Here is a 20623-nt window from a genome sequence, read left to right as displayed (position 1 = left end):
CCTTGAAGGATGACAACACCCAGAGAATTCTTCTCAAGTTCTAGGACATAGGCATTTACATTGTGTCAACGAATCGCCAGAAGCATTTGGAGCAAGGATAGCATTTTAATAAAAATGTTATTCTGGAGATCCCTCCCCCCAAAACTTTCCTTCAAATCCCAGCTCAGTTTTCCCATCTATAAAGTAGACCTAATGTGTCCCACTCCACAGTAAATACAAATGCCAGGGGAAGAAATGTGGCTTAGAACACGGGAAGAAGAAGATGCAAAGAAGGCAAACGTGTGCTTGGGAGAATTGCTTTCAGGGCATGTTAAACACCATGACCCTCTGGGTTCCTAGAAAGCCCAGTAGAAATATCCCAGTTCAATATGCTTCTGTGGGATAAAGTGAACAAGTGTTGGTGCATTAACAGCTATCCTGATACTAATGACCAGGAGAGCATTTCTAAGGCAATTTAAAAAGCAGAACAGATGAAGAAGGAAAACAATAACAGTTTTAACAGCTGGCCCTCAAACATTCCAACAGCAAACGCGCTCAGTTATTCATGCAAAAATTACTCTCTATTCCTTGTCTTACCTCTGAACCTCATTCTGTCTACCTGGCAAAGATCAGCAACACAGGTGAAATAGGAGGAACAATGAATTTACGAATAGCATCCCATTTAAAAATGGGTCACAATGTTTGGGAGAGCTTTGATGGAGGACTGCAAGGCAGTGTGTGTATGTGCGTGCATGCGTGTTTGTGTGTGATGGTGTCCACACACCTATGAAAGAATACTATGTACATATATGTTTAGTGGTATTAGCCCTGATGCCAATAATTTAAAAAGAAAAGCAATTAGGAAAGAGATATTTAAGATTAGGCACATGCTAAGAGAAGATAAGTTCCCAGGAGCAAGAAATAACATTAATGCTGAGTGCAAGCACACGGAGTAGGAGAGACACAAATGGTATCCCAGTTTTAGAAGGGACTGTGAACAAGGGAGGGGTCAGCAGGAGTTCTTGATACACCCCAAACCAGGCAACCTGGATAGGGCACTCAAGGGAAATCCTGGGCACCTCAAAATAACAAATCTCTTCCTGATTTCTATTCTGACCTCCTTGGAGATTGGGCACTTTGAGAGACTATGTCTTGCATTAGGGATTTATTAGCTAATCTTTATGCTGACAAGGCTGAGAGCAATCTGAGCCTCAGTTTCCTTATCTGCAAAATAGGAGCAATCAAGCTTAAATTCTATGATTATTTTGAGGATCACATCCTAGGATTTGCCTAGGATATACCCTGTGTTAAATGTAGACATAGTTCAATATTTCCAGATTCAGATGCTGACCCGCAGCACATTCTTGTCATAATCAGAGAATCTAGCATCCTTCTAGCACTGCATAGAATGGTATACAGATTGTAACAGAACCTCCCTCCCCCAGTCTTTCTACTCCCGCATCCTTCCTGAAACACACCTAGATTCCCTTTGTTGCATCCTTGCTAGGCTTCTCCCGAGGGAACCTGACACCTTCTTACACCAGCCACAACAGTAGGCACTTGGGACTCCTTAAAGCGCTCCTTATTCTCTTCCCTGAATCATTTCATATCCTGAACTATCAAAAGTGCTCTTCACAAGTCAAAAGGAAATCAAACAGAAAACCTTTCAGGGAACTTTTTTTTTTTTTTTTTTTTTTTTTTTTTTGTATCATGGTCTATTTTCCAAGAGGGATTTTTTCCAACCCTTTTTGAAGCATTTGAGGCATGATTTGGTAAGGGGTAGATAATTAGTTGCAGCCAGACCCAAGTCCACTTTTGTAAAAGAAATATGGAAGGGCAAGTTTGTTCGCCTGTTTGGATACTTGGGTTTCTCCTTCATCTTCTTTGAAGGTTCAGATAAATCAAAGACATTTTCAGAAGCACCAAATCTATTCTCCAAAGCTTCTTCAAAACCTGTGAACTCTTTTTTAAGTTTTCCTTATAAAATCAGATTAATTTTTAATTTCCTGACAACCATGTTTTTGGCCATTTCTACTTTTTACTGTTTAATCTGTGTCTGCGTTTTGTGGTCCTTGGTTATCTTTGTATTTGGGAATTGAATTTCTAGACCATGAACTGCCTACAGGAAAAGATTCCAATTTCCATTCCCTTTGCAGCCCCCCAACCTCAAACTGCACTTCAGAAGAGGATGGTTACCCAGTCTCGTCCTGCGGGTTGATTGGTATGTCTTGTTCAACAGTACATAATAGTCAGAGGTTTGCTGCAAGCTGTCATCTTTGGTTTGAGGGTTTAAACTGTATCCTTTGTTGATCCTTTCTAGAGAAAAGCTCCCTGAAGAAAGGTCCTTTATTCTCCAGGACCCTGAGAAAATGAGGGATTGCAAAAGAGCTTAAAGAAAACCCAAAATCAAAGAGTGATGCTTGGATCTGCACAGGACAGGAGGCAAAGAAAACCAGGTCAGTTACATGGGGTTCTCTATCTTATGCCTGAAGAACTCAGGAATGTCTTCCTAAAGAAAACCTGGAGACATATCAGCCTGGTAAAGGGAACCAAGCCAGAAATCAGACAGTGGAGTCCTGGGTTCCAGCCCCAGCCCCCAAGCTTTCTGATTTTACCTTAGACAATTACTGTCCCTTGTCACCCATTACCTTCTCATTTCCTTCCCCCTCCCCCCAAGTCTTAATGTTATTCCACAAAGTCTATGTAATCTAAGATCCTTCTCCACAGGCATCTTGTACTTACCGAGAGTATTTCTCGGCACAGAAAGAGTAAAGAGGGAGAGAAGGAATTTAAATAGGAAACATTTGCCTTTTGATGCATTTACAAATAACTTTACATGGAAATCCACATCAGCATCATATTGAAAAGTAACTATGAGCAGCATATATTACCCCTCTCCGCAGAGTTTTGTTTTTGAAGGAGTCAATAACACCAGTGCTTAAATCCTCTTGAGCCCTGTCATCATCCCTAAAACTGAGATTTAAAATAATATAGTGCCTTCTCTACACAGATATCCTCCAATCAAAACAACCAGAGTAGGCTTTCCACATACTCACACCATCACCATCACCACTGTTAAATTTTAACATAAACTTTACAGTATGTACAGGTGTATTTGAATAATACACTTAGTGTGAATTTTAGAAATCAAGCATGTATAGTATATACATGTGTACATGAGCAACAGTACTCACAGAAGTGCATTTGATCATCTCTGATCTGTAGCAGTCTGATCTCGTCAGAGACAATTAGAGATGAACACAGTACAAGGAAAGAGGCTGAATTGAAGAGGACAACTCCATAGTAGCAAGTTTTTCAAATAGAGATCTCACATAAACTCTCAATGAGTGCTTTCAGTCCTATTTAACCAAAAGAAGAGGAAAGTATCTGGATAAGGCCAAAAATTTATTTAATTATTTATATGTATACACCAGGCTGGTCTCAAACTCACAGAGATCCTCCTGCCTCTGCTTCCTGAGTACTGGACTAAAGTTTGTGCCACCATGCCCAGCTCTATAACCTTTCTCTTAATCACGTATTGAGCTACCTAGAACCTCTATGACAGGGTTGAATAGAACTTCATATGTTAAATGATGGTGGCTACCATTGTCATATTTCTGATTTTCAGAGGGTAAATATGCTTTTAATATTTCATGTTTGAAATGATTTTGTTATAGGTTTTTTATATACTTATTCTTTATTTTTATTTGCATGTATGTGTATGTCTGTGTGTGTGTGTGTGTGTGTGTGTGTGTACCTGCAGAGACCAGAAGAGGGCATCGAATCCTCTGAAACTGGAGTTACAAGCAGTTGTGGGCCACCCAATGTGGATGCTGAGAACCAAATCTGGACCCTCTGTAAGAACAGTGAGACCTCTTAACCACTGAGCCATTGTCTGGCCCCAAATTTTGACTGAAGTAAAAGTAAGCAATGCTTTTGGAAGGAGGAGGGATCTTCTATAGAATTCTGAATTAATATTACATATTGACTGATAAACTTTGCTTCCTCCTTTTAAAATTATACTTACTGAAGTTCAGTTAGGTCTATTATAGCCATGGTTAGTACAAACTAATTTTAACTTGGAAATAACTTATGTCCCTTTCTCAAGGATCCACGCACAACAGCTCTGTACAAAGAAACAATACAGGAATGTGCATCGTGTTAACAAATATATTCAGCTCCTCTGAAAGATATTTAGGTTTCTCAAATTAGTATTTATTTAAGTCTTAAACTGCAAGGGATTTCAGGGCAGTGTATTTATTGATATGACAACTGATTATTAAAGCTTCACTTTTTAGGTTTAAAGGAGATAAATTTTTAATCACCATTGAATTAACACCAACTTTTCTTTTTCATTAGCAATTCTATTTGCAAAGAATTCAGGGCATTTGTCACTTCCTGAGAAAGATGCAGAATATTAAATACACATCAGCAGTAGACACATCAAATAGAATAACAACGTGTGACTGTGTGACTACTGTGGATCTTTTGACTAATTAACCGCCTTGGCTAACGTCCCATTTAAATGAAACTATTTCATTTGTAAACAAGGTGTAATTTTCTTTTGCTCTCCCCAGAAAATAAGCGTGAATTGATTTGACAGATTTTGCTGCAATGGATGAATTTTAATGCTTCCACTAGAAAAACTAAATATTAAGTCTTCTCAAGTACCCTGAGAGGCAGGGAAGGGAAAACCAAGCATGTAACATGAAATAGTCGCTATTTAGCTGGGGACTTGTTTTCTTGCAACATCGAAACCAGAAGTGACCTAAAAATTTATAGATTTAAGAACAATGGAAATATTTTCTAGAACATTGAGGTTTGGCAGAGTCAGGGGGTCATGCCCTGGCAGCCTTTCTTATGCAGGGTATTTTAAATCAGTTGCATGTGCAAAGGTGGAAGCCTGACTGTTTGGATCCAGGTGTTCTGTCTGAGGACCAGTTAGTCTTTTCCAAAAGGAGAAAATCACTTGAAGCTGTTGAAATTACTGTGGATGGCAGCCTGGTTCATGTCAGGGAAAATTCAAGCATTTTGGTGCAGAGGTACTGGCTTCTTGGCAACAGCAGATCTAAGATCTCAGAGTCTGGATTTAGCACAGGAACACTCTGTAAATGATCATGGTTTCCTGTTTAGGTGCCATTTGGCATGAGCACTACATTCCTATTATTATTATTATTATTATTATTATTATTACTACTACTACTACTATTGGTTTTTTGAGACAGGGTCTCCTTGTAGTTCCAGCTGACTTCACCTGGAACTCATTATGTAAACCAGGCTGGCCTTGATCTCACAGAGATTAGCCTGCCTCTGTCTCCTGAGTGGTGAAATTAAAGGCGTGTGCCACCATGCCCAACCCTAGTATTAGTTTTTGCAAAGAATGGAATTCATTTGGACTACCATTAAATAGGTCTACAGGATTATCTTTCACTGGGAAACTGATCATCTCATCAGTGGCAGATTTTCTTCCTTCAAATCATAACATTTAAGAGTCACTGAATTAGTGAAGGAGGAAAAGGAAGTGTTTACTACACAGCCCCTAACTACCAATGACTTATTTTCTGAAAAAACTTTGTATTTAAAAAATGTATTCGTTCCCATTATATGATTGGTTCTTCCAAAAGCCTCATTTTAATTTCTTTACCAGGCACACATGGGGTTAATAATAAAAATAGCATTGTTATTAATAGAAGGGGTTTTGATGTGTGGTGATTTGCACTCTTCCTAGAGATTCTGTGGCATTTGATGGCTCCCTGGGTTTCAAGGACTTCTGAGGCAAACAGAAAGTTCTTTGAATTTATGGCATGTCACTGTTCTGTATTCTAGGGAGACCTCTTTAAATCATTCCATGTCCATCCAGGCAGATCTGAGAGGACAGGGCAGTGGACCTGGCAGGAGAAATGCAGGTCTGGAATGCAACGAGAAAGCAAAGACAGAAGGAGCTAAAAGACTCCACATACACAGAAAGTTAAATTTAAGATCAGAAATTGGGGTGACTTTTACAGGTTTTAAAATCTAGGTTTCTCTATTGCTGGGATTTGGGGGCGGCAAAAGATATAGGATCCAAGAAAGAAAAGAAGATATAATTTTTAGGCTTATCTGTCATGGGCACCACCTTAGCCCCTTCTGTATTTTGAAGACAAAAGGAAAGATGTCCTCACCCCCACGCCTCCCTCTGCTGCTTTGTCACTGGCACTCAAATTTATCGCAATCACTTTTCATCATTGTAGGAATATTGCTTGTCAGCTGCACTTTCCCACAGATAACTTCATTCAATGCATTCTCAAGCTCTAAGAGAATCTTCCCCGCCACCTGCTCGATTACAGGAAAATACCACCTATGAAATAGAGCACACCATGAGGAAAAAAATACAGGATCATTTTTCAACCTGCCACTCTGTCCCCATCTTCGAGACCCCCAAATCAAATTTCAGGAAAAAGAAAAGCAGGAAATGGCTAGACTCCTTCACACGAGCACGTCACCAACTGGACTGAAGTCCCCTACAAAACATCATGTCCAGCTAGCCAAACTATTTCAAGGACATAAATGTATTGAAAATATACCAATCAGTAGAGAAGGAACATAAAATGTTTAGTTCATATTATTTGCTTCTTTATGATATTTAAATTTTGCAGTTGAAAAATCCTGTTCTAATCAGATACCAGAACTATATTTTGGGTCATTTTTTAAGTGTGACAGGTATGATGCTAAGATATTTTCCATTCATGAACAATCCCCTCACTGTCTCCAACTTTTTCAAAATAATGACTGTCTTCCATATCATACATGCACAGGTTTGAGTAGACCAAGAATAAGATCAGGCAGGGACTCAGGAATGACAAATGCATTGAAGAGTTTTCATCTATTTCTGTTGGTGCTGGGGAAGAGGTTTGCCAAAAAAGTGAATATTTCAGAAGAGAGAAATCACTTATCTTACTTAGTTTACCCAAAGTTTCAAGGGTGCTCAGGGTAGATGCATGAGCGGCTTTAATGCTTGAAGGCTTTTTATTTGAGGAGGTTTGGGTAGAAATAAGTGTCCAAGAGCATTTCCTGACATTAAGGAAGAGAAACATAGAGCCATGCTAGCCTTGGGCAGACAGATGGCATGGCACTTCTTACAGATCACAGTATACATATGGCTGCTGGCACATGTCACCGTATTAGCAACTCTGGGAACAGCAACACACAGCTAATTAGACACCACCATGGCTGTTTGGGGACAGACAAGTTACAATTACTCTGGAAGGGGTTGGGTAAGAGATACTATACAACCCTGAGTCATCACCAGAAGGGAGGGAACGCAAATTTACAAACATAAGAGTCTTCAGGATAAGCTACAACAGCCACTATGTCATAGACAGAAGATCCACGCTTAGATATCAAAGACACAAATGTGTTAGTTTGTACAGCTCTGGACAAGACCACTGAAGCTGAGGGGGAGAGCTACACATACAATAACAGCCAAAGAGACTCCTGTAGCTCTCTGCCTGAGAGTCCCTGTGGCTTTTTTTTCTCCAGAGGCATCCTGGGGACAGACTGTAATGAAAGCAGCATGGGTACCATGAACACACTGACTTGCTATTCTTTTGGGGCAGGGAGCCTGGACTTCTTGGGAGCTGGGCCTAGGTGGTGATGGAAGGCATAACAAGAAAGCTGAGAACTGTTACAAGCCAAACTTCTTAATCCTTGCACATGTCAATCTCACTACAGTGCAGATGCATTCTTAACTGTCTTATTATCTGTGTCAGACTTACATGCATACCATATTGCTTATTCTGTATTAGAGAAATCAGGAGGCATTTCTGATGGGGAAATTACATGGTGGATTATCTTCCTGGAATTTGGAATATAGGAAATCATAACATCACTGTCACCATCCAATATACCACTATTGCCAACATACCCAACAGGCATGTCTAGGAGACTTGCCCATATTTCTTTTTTGGTTAAGAACTCACCTCTCTGTTATGTGCTCAGTGCACACCTAACAAGATTCCTTGAGTGGAAGATTATGGCATGGAGCCATGTGCAAAAAGAGCCAACAAAAAAGTACCTCCCTAAGTCTTCTTCCTCCTAGCAGGGTGCTATTGGACATCCAACATTTACCCTCCAGAACGATGGCCATTCCACATGTTTCCCTATAGATAAAACATTAATGGAAGATTTTTAAACATCAGATTCGATACTAGGCATTTTCTTGTACACGCGTCTATTGCTGCAGGAGTTTAAAACCCTGGGGGTAGAGTACATATTATTCTTATTGGCAGCATAAGGCATAACATGCTCTGAAATATACACATCGCTGTGGCCCCGACTGTCCCTGGAGCAATATGATGCTGTTGACCTCAAGGATGATCGAAGATAGCTGTCATTTACTGCCTGTGATGACAGTGAGTGTTTGTAAGGGTCCGAGGGACATCTCCCAATAACTAAGCGTTGGTCATCCCCGTAGGTGTGGAGGAAAGGGTTATCGGAGGTGTGGTCTGGCAAGAGAGACTTGCTTCTTTTGCTGTCCTCCAGACCTTGGGGGAAAAGAGAGCTTTTGTTCCCCAAGAGTTTGCTTGAGGGGACACTGAACAGGCTCCCATATAAATTGCCCTCCAGTAGCCGTTCCCTGTCCTTGAGGCTTATGCTCCGGGAGGGCCTGCTAAGGTCTATCTCCCTGGGTTTGTCAAGAATGTTATCATAGGAATGCTGTCGGCTGATCCTCAGCTTGTTCTTCTGCAACTGGAGGGTGTTGTTCTGTGACCAGTCTTGCTGGTAGACGTCCTGGGTAGCCGGATTGCCTGTCTCCTGAAGCATCTGGTCTTCATCAATGTCATAGAGGTTCCCCATCCGCAGACAGGCATCACACTTGAAAGGAGACCTCATGGTAAAGTGGCCTGAATAGGTGGGCAGGTTTGAAAGGCAGCTTCTGCAGTGTGTGGAGTTCTGCCTGTATCGATCACTGCCCTCACTGTGAGGGGAACCCTTGTCTTTCAAGGTGAAATGCTTGGCATAGAGTTTATACTGGTCGTTGTTGGGAAGCCCATCTTCATTGTGTAGGGGGTTCCTGTTCATGGGCAGGGTGGAGTCTCCCTTGCGGAAGTTCTCATTGTGATCCTGGTAAGTATCTGGGAAGCCCACATTCTCAGGGAGGGCTATATTCTCAACAAATTGTGGAGGATCTAAGTGGAAACTGGGCTCCTTCTCACCATCAATGGTGTAGATCTTATCCCTGGGGGAGCTTGCTTTGGTTTTCAGGTAGGTACGTTCAACTTCGCTACAGTCCTTGGGGTATTTGGAGGCCATTGATCTTTTAAAATTATCCTTGGTCTTGTGGTTCTTATTATTATCAGGTTCCCTGTGGCATGTGGCCCGGCTGGAAGTTTCTGAAATGTCAGAGTGGGCCACCTCTTCTGGAAGATACCTGGGACTCTTTAGGGAATGAGTCCTGTTCTCTGCAGTCTTTTCATCCCTCTGGGAGACTGGGTTCTGGTTCAGAGAATCCTGGCGTAGAGACTCCATGGATTTCTTCCAAAGCTGCCGTGGTCGGGAGTTTCCTTTGGATTCCGTGCTGACAGCCACCTCTACGGTGTTAGGATTGGACTCATTGAGAGTGAGAGGGTGTTGTCCTTGGAACACATAGTTACTGAGGTTATCCTTGTGCCTATTGGCCACAAATGTTTGGAGTTCATTCATGTTGTCCCCAAAAATGCTGTCCTTCCCCTGGAAGGACCTGTTGTCTGAGTATATCAGATTCCCCTTGTCCGAAACCATGTCCATGATAAGGGACCCTCTTTGGATGAAGTCAGCAGTTCTTTTGGGTGAGTCCATTCTTGAGGAGTTCATGTTGGACATGTTTGAAATGTTCTTTGCTGACCGAAGGAGCTTTAGCATATTGCTCTGTGACCCAGTCAGATTGAAGTCTGGGGATTTCTTCTTTTCTTCAATGTGCACTCCGTGGATGCAACTGTAGATGCCCTGTGAGGGAGGAACACAAAACACTCATCAGCAGCAGATATTAGTGTCAAGTCACAACTGACCTGAGCCTTACCTATAAAGGTGAGACACACATTTCTTGTGGGAACCCTGGAGAAATTATGAAATTCATTCTGAATCCTGGTTATTTTCATTCAATACATGAGACAGATTGTAATGCATCAGTGCAGTATAGCTCTTTCTTCCAAATTGAAACATGCCATTACTTAGGAAGTAAACAAAACTTAGGAGGAATCTCCTGAATCTTATAAGATCCACAAGGTCCCTCCCCCAAGGTTATACAAACAGTAAAGATTACTGGGGAGAGGAAGCTCTGATTAGTAGAGCTGCCTGCGGGTGGTGCAGGAAGCTTCCCCAATGCAAATTTCATCAGTTGTCACCCATACTAAGTGGGCTTTTTGGTGATGCAGCTGCCTTTGGGTCATCCCTGCTCCTGTAAGTAACCCCTCACCCATAATCTTCAAGTAACCCAATAAACTCAATGGTTTTACTAAATTAGACTTGGATGGAGTCGTTTCTCTGATCTGCCCTCGGTGCCTAGGGCGAAGAGATGTTTGTTTACATGTCCCAGAGAAAAGCCACAAAATGATCAGCTTTATCTTATTGGCCTGACCCAAGATGATTTGACACCTTTGCAAACAGTCACACATGGAGTTTGAGAACTGGTGTCAGTTGATACTTCTATAACCATCAACACCTTTGTACCTCCACAGTGGCACATAAAGATATTTTACTGGCCTGCCCCAAACCCAGAACCAGCTCAGACTCTCGTTGGAGGTTCCCACATCATCTCTGAAGTTTAAATACTAGAAAACTGGCTCATGACAAACAAATCAGCATGAAGAGATCAGCAATGATTCATCCTTTCCACAAATTACCTGAATTACTTCTACCCTTGTGCCGAAGCTAGCAATGAAAGGCATGTGATCCATGCAAGAAGTCAATCAGAAAATCTCCCCTCAATGGGTACACTGACTACCCTAAAGGAAGGAACAGTCAGGCAAATTGGCGCAGGCCTGTAATCCCAGCACTCAAGAGGCTGTCAGGAATATTATAAATTCAAAGCTAGCTTGGTCTGTATAGTGAGACCGTCTTAAAACCAAAAAAGAAGAAGAAGAAGAAGAAGAAGAAGAAGAAGAAGAAGAAGAAGAAGAAGAAGAAGAAGAAGAAGAAGAAGAAGAAGAAGAAAGGAAAAGAAAGAAAAAGAAATGAAATAAAGATAAGAAAGGATGAAGTCGGTGTGAGGGAAATCACGCTTTCCACTGAGGGGTAGATATAGATGCTCAGGTGGGAGGAGTTTAGGGACAAGTCTTGATCTCATTTGGGAATATCAGCCTGAGATGGACACCGCCTCAGTGCCCAAGGGAAAGAGAGAGACATGGTGTGAGGCTGTAGCCATTCTCTTGGACTTCTTGTTCGTTCAATGCAATTAGAACTAGATTTTTTGATAGGCCTGGTGACATGCCTTTAAATACATCCAGGGAACTAATGATATCAAGGAATCCTGGGAAATGGAGATATGACCACACCTATCTTTAAGTCTCCTCATTTTTCATGCTTTTTTCTTTTCTTAAAAAAAAAAACAAAAAAACAATTTTTAGGTAAAAGAAGTTGTTTTGCTGTTCTCAAGGGATGATCTCTTGATTTGGACTCCCAGAATGTCAATAACCTTTGAATCTGTGGCCTCCTGGCTTTTCCCTACCCATATGCAGATTTTGGCAGCCATACCTAAAGTAAGCAATTGGATTAAGCCTACAGAATTGAATCCACCCCCTTCCTTCCCAGACCGCCAGGAAGCCATCCTAAGAAGGGATTTGCAAGGCAGATTCAGCAGCTGTTGCTGACTTCGGCATAAAGCATGAGGAAAGTTTATGTGTGGACTCTGATCAGGGTGGGTCCACTGACCCCCATGGCAGACACTAGCTTAACTCCCAGAGGGATGCTCAGAGAACTGCAGAGCTTAGCCTGTGTGGAATACTCTTGAAATTGTGGAACCTTAGCTTGTTTTCACAGCTGCGCTTTACCTTCTAAAGACAGTTTCTACCCCTTCCCCGAATGCTAAGCAGGAAATCCAACCACTGGGAGTTTGAGTATATTTTGCTTGGGTCCTCTCAATCTCTGCTTTGTGGTTAAGGTTCCCAAGTACAGCACCCGCGTGGGGCTGACAGCGTGCCTACTCTTTCTCTCCTTCCTTCTTCTTTCCTTCCTCCCTTCTATTCCTTCCTTCTTTCTTTACTTCCTTCCTCCCTTCCTCCCTTCCATCCTTTGTTCCTTCCTATCCCTTCCTTCCCTCTTTCCCTCCCTCCTTCTCTCTTTTCCTTCCTTCCCTCCTCCCTCCCTCTCTTCCCTGCCTTCTTTCCTCCCTTCCTCCCTCCCTCTTCCTCCTTTCCTTCTTTTCAGTCTTTTTATCTGTGTCCTGAGTGGTTGACTATCTTGTCATAAACACATACTTCCTCCCTTGCTTCCAGGGCTGCTGGAAACTCAGACCGGGAATATTTGAAACACGCAAACATGCCGCGCATTTTACAGAACCTGACATATTAGTATACCCCTTCCATTCAGTAATCCTTATATCAGGTCTAGAGGGGTTCCACTCCTATGGGTGAAAAGTCAGTGTTCCCTGTATGTCAGAATCAGCTGAAATCTGTCTCCTCCCCTTGCATGTTGTGGAAAAGGTAGTCTTAACTCTTCTCTCTAAACTGGCAATTTTATTCTAACAAGATCCTTCAGGAGAATGGAAAGACTTCTTTGCACTGGTCACCTTCGGAGCAACATGCTTCCTTCTACTAGGTTGAACTGCTGACTGTGTTTGGTGGAAGCTCACACTCATCGTCAGAGTTGATCTGTGATGCAGGAAACGTCAAGGAGGTTGCTGCAGCTTCCTCTTCCTCCCTGGTTTCCCTGGGACTGATATAAGATAGGTAAGCAGTTGACCTGCCTGGTGGGACCACAGAGCAGAGGCAACGTAATGGGATCAGCCTAGCCTCAGGTTTTCACAACAGTATCCTCCATCTGAGTTGATCCATCTTACAACAGATGTGGGTGGGGAGGGAAATAACAAGATGGGTGAGAGGCCAGTGGACTTGCGTTCCAGCTCCATCATTCATTAGCTTTGTGACTTTGGAGAAACTCTTACCCTATTTTCCCAGCTGTGAAATGGGAATCATATCCTCCTCTGGCGAGTACAAAGGCAAGGTTAAAATAATGACTGGATAAGCTGTCTAGTCACCTCTGGTCTGTTTTATGTTATTTTTTCCATGCACACCAGGTGAAAGCACAATGCTCATCTTGTCAGAACTGCAGAGAAGGTGCGTGCTACATGTCGCTGCTACTGAGTTTTTCTGGAAAGCTGCTTTGGTTTTCTAGTTAGCAAGGCAAGCCAACCCCTACCTATGGAGCCAAATAAATCCCAGGCTGGAGTTTCCTCCTTCCCTGTGTAGCCATTTCTCTATTTTCTCTTCTCTGTTACTCATAGATCTCGATAACATTCTATGAACTATGGAAAAAAATGTGCCCTCTCAGTGGGATCCACATATTCTGGACAATTTGTTTTGCTCCCCTAGACTCCTAAAAACATCTTCAGTGGGGCAAGGGCTCTACTTTCCTTGGTCCCTTCTAGCCTGGGTGGATCCCTAAAATGACTGACTTCTGTTGGTCTTCATGGAGGGTTAGAAGAAGTATCTTTCATTCTGTCTCATTAGAGCAGCTGCAGTTCCTATCCCCCGGGTTTAGTTTTACTAAGTCTCCCTTTACTCACTTTTCAGGAGACACTCAACATAGTTCTTTTGGCTGGAGAGAATGAGAAATTTATTAATGTGAGGGGAAATATTTTGGAGAGGAAACTAAAGAACATTTCGCAGACTAGAAGATGCATTTGTGTAAGGGACAGCGATGGGAGAAGCTTGGTTCCAGGCCTTAATAACTGTCTTCTTTGAGCTCTCGTTATCTCTCTTGGCAGTACCAGGGATGCATGTGTGTCAAGTTGGAATCTGTGTTGAATTTTCCAGGAGCTTCTCAGAGACACAGAGCCCACAAGGAGGGCTATGTGTGCCTACTCCGTGGTGATTGCTTTCTGTCTAAGCCTTCATGGTCATTTTGCTGTAAAAGAGCTGGTGACTAAGAGATCCATCCTCTGTTCAGGAGACACCTCCCTTGGTAGAAATATACGTATCAGAGCATCGTGGATCAGCACCCTTTCAAAGAGGTCTAAGCTCTGAAGTTTGCTACTGCATGTGGCCCAACTATGTTACAAACAGAGCATGCTCTGTGTGTGTGCGTATGTGTGGAGGCCAGAGAATAACATCGGGTGTCTCTCCTCAGGAGCTGCCCACCTACTTTTTGTTTTTGTTTTTTGAGGCAGTCTTTTATTGGCCTAAACTCACCAAATATGCTAAAGTGGAGGCCAGGGAGCCCTAGGGATCTGTCTGTCTCTGCCTTCCTGGTATTAGGATTACAAACCTGGTTGTTGTTGTTGTTTTGTTTTGTTTGTATTTTTTTTTCCAGTATAGGTTCTGAGGATTGAACTCAGGACCTCATGCTTTCAAGACAAGTACTTTACTAACTGACCCATCTTCCCAGCTCAATATGCCCTTTTATGGCCTGATGGATGAAATGAGAAGAGCCCTGATAATTTCAAGGAAAAGTAAGATGAGATAAAAAATGCCTCATTCTAACCCTTGGGGCCCCATCCAGAAGATGAATGTGATCAAGCCAATCTCATAGGGAGTTGTGATGAGCAGAGACAACACAGGAAACATCTGTCCCCAGCCATTATCTACACAGTAGGTGCAATTTGCCATTGCTGGGAACTCCCCACTGTAGGTTGGGTTTGAATGCACTTGTCTCAGTGTGCAGTCTTTTTGCTGAGTGAGCTAGCACACATGCAAGGTGACATACTTGTGAGGGGACAAAGGTGGGGGGTTTAGGAAGTCCTGGTAGCCTTTGGTCTGAAAGTAGAAGTTTTTCCCCCCTTTGGCAGCAATCTAGAGCCCTGATGCATACAGCACCAGGGCTGAGCCTACTGCGAGCTTCTCTAATACATGAAAGAGGCAGGGGAGTGCAAAGAATGGGGCCTTCTTATTCATACTCACCAGGCTGCACTGATTTTAAAAGACAAATAGTACTGGGGGAGAAGGAAAGCCATTACTCAAGTGGGAATCTTGAGGCCTTTGAGAATATAGCATCAACGGTGCCTCAAAGCCTCTCCATTGTTCCCACAGCATTAGGGGTCCCCCTTCCCTGGGGAGAGGGAGAGAAGTTCAAATTCCAGTCAGCCACGTAGCAACAACAGTGAAGCTGCTCCTGCATTCCCTAGTTTCTCTCGGTTCCCATCCTGTAAGAAGCTTGGAAAGGATGCAAGATTCAGTTCATTTCTCATAATGATGATCCTACTAACTTGGCTGGCTGCTCCAAAAACAAGCGGGATAGACAAGCAAATGCAACGGATAATCCCAGAGCCATTTGGATATGAAAAGCCTTTAATAATTGGCTGGGAGAATTAGCTTAAAGTTGGCATAATACCTAGCTATATACATGTACTTTGTTATTTTTAAGCAATTTGTGTGTTTAGATGCCATCAAGCTAATTAGAAAATATGTATTTACATAGAACCCAAGTTTGGAGTGCAATTGAATGGAGAAAATAAATCTTCCTCACTAAGCTAATGTGTACCTTTGAATCTCCAAAGTTCTTAAAAGTCAGCTAGTGCTCAGAATACACATATTCATTTTAAATGAATATTTCATTTTCCACAATAAACAGCAGCATATAAAACTAGATATTTTTACTATTAAGATGGGAAATGAATAAGTAGATAAACAAAAGGATAAGAAGATATATTATAAATACATAGATGATAGATAATAACAGATGATAAATAGATAAGTAGGTAGATAGATAGGTGACACTAGATATAGATGTAGGCAGATGTTATAGACAGGTTGATAGTTTGATAGATGATAATAGATGATTGATAGATGATAGACTGTTCTAGTTTGCTTTTAATTGCTGTGACAAAACACTCTGACCAATACCGACTTGAGGAGGAAAGGATTTATTTGGCTCACAGTTCATCATTGAGGGAGCCTAAAGTAGGAATTCAGAGCAGGAACCTGGAGGCAGGAGCTGGAACACAGGCCATGGAACAAGCTATTTGCTGGCTTGCTCCCCTGGCCCATGCTCAACCTGCTTTCTTACACAATACAGAACAACCTGCCCAGGGGTGGCACCATCCACAGTGGGTTGGGTCCTCCAACATGACTCAAAACTCAAGAAAATATCCAATAAACATGACCACAGGTCAGTCCAATGGAGAATTGGCAATTCTCCAATTGAGGCTTCCTCTACCCAGGTGTGTCAAGTTGACAAAGCTATCCAGCACATAGACTGATGTGTGACAGATGATAGATGACTGAGATAGATAGCTATATGATAGGTAAATAGATAGACAATAGGTAGTTAATAGATGATATAGATAGATGATAGACTGTAGATAGATAAGTAGGTAGATAGAAGAGAGATGAGTGACTAGATAGATAAATGATAGCTGTTAGATAAGATACATGATAAGAAGATGGTTCATACATAGGTGATGGGTAGATGATAATAGACTACATCAACAATATGCACATATGTGCTTTTATTATAATGAAGGTAAGTGACTAAGTTGCATTGCATGTGTGAACATATATTACCTGAATTGCATGTACATACAAACTTGGAGTATAGACTGTATCAAATTTCTTGTGTTGTTTGTATTTGATGGTTCTTGCTTGTGCAATGCTGAGGGCCTTGACTAGCACCACCCCATTTAGATTCCAGCCTTCTGTCCATTGTGCTGCCTCTGTGACTTGGTGACAGAGGATATATTCTTAAACTCTACTTTTTCCTCATCCTCTGCATTTGAATTTTGTCTAGGACTATTCTAGCTTATGGTTGGTTGCATATTAAACAATAAGAAGAATATGTTGCATGGGGCATATAAACTGTATAAATACAAATGCTTCCATGGTCATTCCCACTATTGATGAATGAGTCACATGAGCATCGACAGCAACACGCCCATGCCATACTGCACAGCTGGAGAGGATGCATTTCTGTATTGCTCATGAGCTGACTGCAGTGTGTGTCTTCTGTGCTGCTGTTTATGTTGGGTTGAGTATTATTTTGTTTTTCTATCTTACATGTGTGAATGTTCTTTTGGCACATTCTATCTCATTTCAGGTCCTGTTGCACTGTGCTCATTCTATGTTTTCAGAGGTCTATACACATTGCACAGCGTTGCACGTAGGTTGTTTTGTTGTGTGTGTTCTATTGCAGTGGACTCCTACACTGTAGCAACCTGCCTAGGCATGTTAGCAGGGTTGTATGATATATTTGGCAGCTAATTATGGAGGTCATTGAAGGAACACTTGTTTGGCTTATATAAATTTTTATGGAATTACTTACTAATATTTAAAAAGGAAAGATTTCGCACTCAACCAGATGATGCTTTCTCTTTTGAAAATCAGAATATCTGATAATATTAACTCTATATTTATATTTACATAAGACAATACTTAGCAGTAGCTCAGTATGACTGCCCTTTTGGTATAAATTTGGAACTTTCCAGACTCCAGCAATCCATACTGTTCTTTCATTTTGGCACCTGGGCTGATTTGTTACATTTCATTTCATTTATGTAATTTTTCTAATGCCCAACTTGCTGTACCCATTTTCATCCCCTTTCTGGTTTCTATAGTATTCTCAATATGCAGTCCCTGACTTGGAACGTGCCAAGTCTGGATGCCTTTTGACACATTTAAGAAGAGTGGAGGAGGGGACAACAAGGACGATGTGCAGACCTAGAGAGAAGTACACAATGTGGGGGCTGAAGAGATGGCTCAGCGGTTAAGAGCAGTGACTGCTCTTACAGAGGACCTGGGTTTGATTCCCAGCAGCTAGCAACTGTCTATAACTCCAGTTCCAGGGGATCCAACAGCCTCTTCTGACCTCCAAGGGCATTGCACGACATGGGTGCACTTACATACATGCAGGCAATACACTCATACACATAAAATGAAAATAATAAAAAATTTTTCAAAAGTACACAAAGTGTGATTCTCTGGAATCCCTGTGGTATTCCTGCCTGCTGCACCAGGAAGGAGCTATTTGGGGTACTGACCCTGCTGATAGAGAAGAGCAGCCCGGGCCGATCAGAACACACGCCAGTGAAGCAGAAGCGAAGCTTCCAGTAGAAGAGATGCTCCCAGATGAAGGTGATGAGGCTGAGAGCCATGGCTGCCGCCAGCATGTAGAACACACCCGCCATGTTGTCGATGTCCAGCTGGCTGCTCATTACCTCGTTCTTCTCGTTGTGGCAGATGCCTGTGAGCCACAGTGTCTCCAGCTCCTCCATCTCACCTGCACAGAACACAACACCCACAAGCAGTGAGGACCTGAGCCTGTGCCTTGGGTTCCACACTTCTGAGGTGGGAACAAATGAGTAACTTACAACAGTGTGACCTTAAGGTAAGTTTCTGAGCTTGGCTGGCCTTTGGTTGCTCAACTGATAAGGACAACAGCTTCCTAATATCTTTACAGGGAGGATAAAATTAGATGGTATGGTGAAATTGCTACAGCTCCTGATCTGGATTTGATCATTGTTATGTTCTTCCCATACGGTTACCTTTGTCCTCTTCCCCACCACCACACCCACCCAGGCTCATGCAGGACATGAATGCTGATGGGGGAAGGCATCAGTCTGATGTCACCATTTACTAGCTGTGTGACCTTGTAGTCACAGCTTGCCTGTGTATGAAGTGCATAAACGGAGTTGTGGTAAGGACCACCTGAGATCAATATTTGTAAAATCTCTAAAACTCCTAGTGTACATTAAGTCTCATAAATAATATCTTTGCTATTTTTTGCTGATTGTCATTAAGGAAATGCTTGGCAAATACTAGATCTCAAATAGATTAGTTTCTTCTTTCCCATTTATTTAGAACATCAAAAATTACTCCAAAAACTCACCCACAAGTAATGAATTTAGGATGCAAAACTTTAGTTGAAAAAAGATACCTCAGCTCTAAATGACCTTGCAAACCGAACACCCTCCTCACTTCAATAGGCGATTAAAGGAACAGGTGAATTTTTCATTGGAACTAAAAAAGGAGGTGTGCATAATATTATTTCACCTATTTTATGTGCATTTTATCCAATAACCACTTAGGATGAAATTCTCTGATATCAATGTCTAGTAATTACACCAACTGTCTATATTCATTAAACTCTGGCACTTACTATATAATTCAGGCTTAAGAATTCTTTCTCACGAATATCATTCATCAAAGAAGGCATATATGCTAAATGTAAATTATGGCTCCATTATGTATGCCCATGATCTCTAAATGTGATGAGACATTTGGAGAAAACTAAAGAAAACGCTTTAAATGTTTTTATTGATTCTTTTTTTTTTAAATGTGTGTATGCGTGTATTGCCTACATGTAGGTAAGTGCACCCATGTTGTGCAATGCCTGTGGAGGACAGAAGACACTGTCAGATCCCCTAGAACTGGAGTTACAGACAGCTTTTAGCTGCCATGTGGGTGCTGGGTTTCGAACTTGGGTTTTCTGCAAGAACATCCCTTTTTAAATTTTATGAAATCAGCGTGTATCTCCTTTGGTTTGTTCTCAGTTTTGAATGGTTTGAATAGGAGGGTGCATGTTAATAATGATATTTCTTGGACCTTTTGAAGACATCACTCAATTTCTGTCTGATCTGAACTGCTCCGAAAGCCGATGCTTCTTGCCATTTCTTGCTGCATGATCTGTATCTGCTCTCAAATTGCTTCTAATTTCATTTTGACTTTGGTGTAGAGTCTACATGTGGATTCACTTTTGAAATTTAGATTTGAGACTCAGTGTGGTTTTTCAATCTGATGACTCACAGCTTTAATTCTGAAAAAAGAAAAATCTCATCTAGAGCTGGTGAGATGGTTCAACAAGTAAGAGTACTTACTGCTAATTCTGACAACCTAAGTTCAGTCCCTGGGATCCACATGGTGGAAGAGAGAAACGGCTCCTGAAAGTTGTCCTTTCACCTCTAGATGTGTGCTATGACATGTGTCCCCCACATATATAATTAAATATAAAAAATTAAAATCTAGGGCTGAGAAATGGCTCAGTGGTCAAGAGCACTGGCTGCTCTTGCAGAGAACTGGGGTTTGATTCTCAGCACCCAGCATGCATGCAGGCAATACACTCATACACATAAAAAATAAAAATAATAAAAAATGAAAAATCTCTATTATGACTTTGACTATTCACTCTCCCCATCTTACTGTTTTCATTATCTATTCCTCTCTGTAACTCTTCCCAAACCTTGACAATCACTGATCTACAGTGCTGCCTTTTCTACAATGTCACATGGTTGAAAATACACAGTGCAAGCCTTTTCATAATGGCTTCTTTAACTGAGTAGCGTGCGTCTTTAGTCCTTCCCTATCTTTTTCTAGATCAATCGCTCATTCTTTGAGTCACTGAGCTCCATGGTGTGGATACACAGTTTATTTATTTGTTCACCTACTGAGGTTCTCTTCCATTGCTTCCAAATTTCTGCAATTATATATGTAGTTTCTGTAAACATTGAATAGTGAAGATGCTTGTGTCAACATTTGTAAAGATA

At 41.7% G+C, this 20623-nt stretch overlaps 1 protein-coding gene across 1 annotated transcript in view; it reads right to left on the bottom strand.

Moving 5' to 3' along the window:
• Positions 1-5299: 5299 nt before the first annotated feature.
• Positions 5300-20623, bottom strand: part of Grin2a (glutamate ionotropic receptor NMDA type subunit 2A) — a 470861-nt gene continuing 455537 nt past the window's right edge. The window contains exons 13-14 of the mRNA XM_008829942.1: positions 18122-18360; positions 5300-9942 (exon numbers count right to left, since the gene is read on the bottom strand). Coding sequence (XP_008828164.1) covers positions 8146-9942; positions 18122-18360 — 2036 coding nt within the window. The 3' untranslated portion in view covers positions 5300-8145. The remainder of the gene's footprint in view (positions 9943-18121; positions 18361-20623) is intronic.

Source organism: Nannospalax galili, unplaced genomic scaffold (genome assembly GCF_000622305.1).
Source record: "Nannospalax galili isolate Female #2095 unplaced genomic scaffold, S.galili_v1.0 scaffold32, whole genome shotgun sequence".
NCBI lineage: Eukaryota > Metazoa > Chordata > Mammalia > Rodentia > Spalacidae > Nannospalax > Nannospalax galili.
This window is presented reverse-complemented; position numbering and strand designations above follow the sequence as displayed.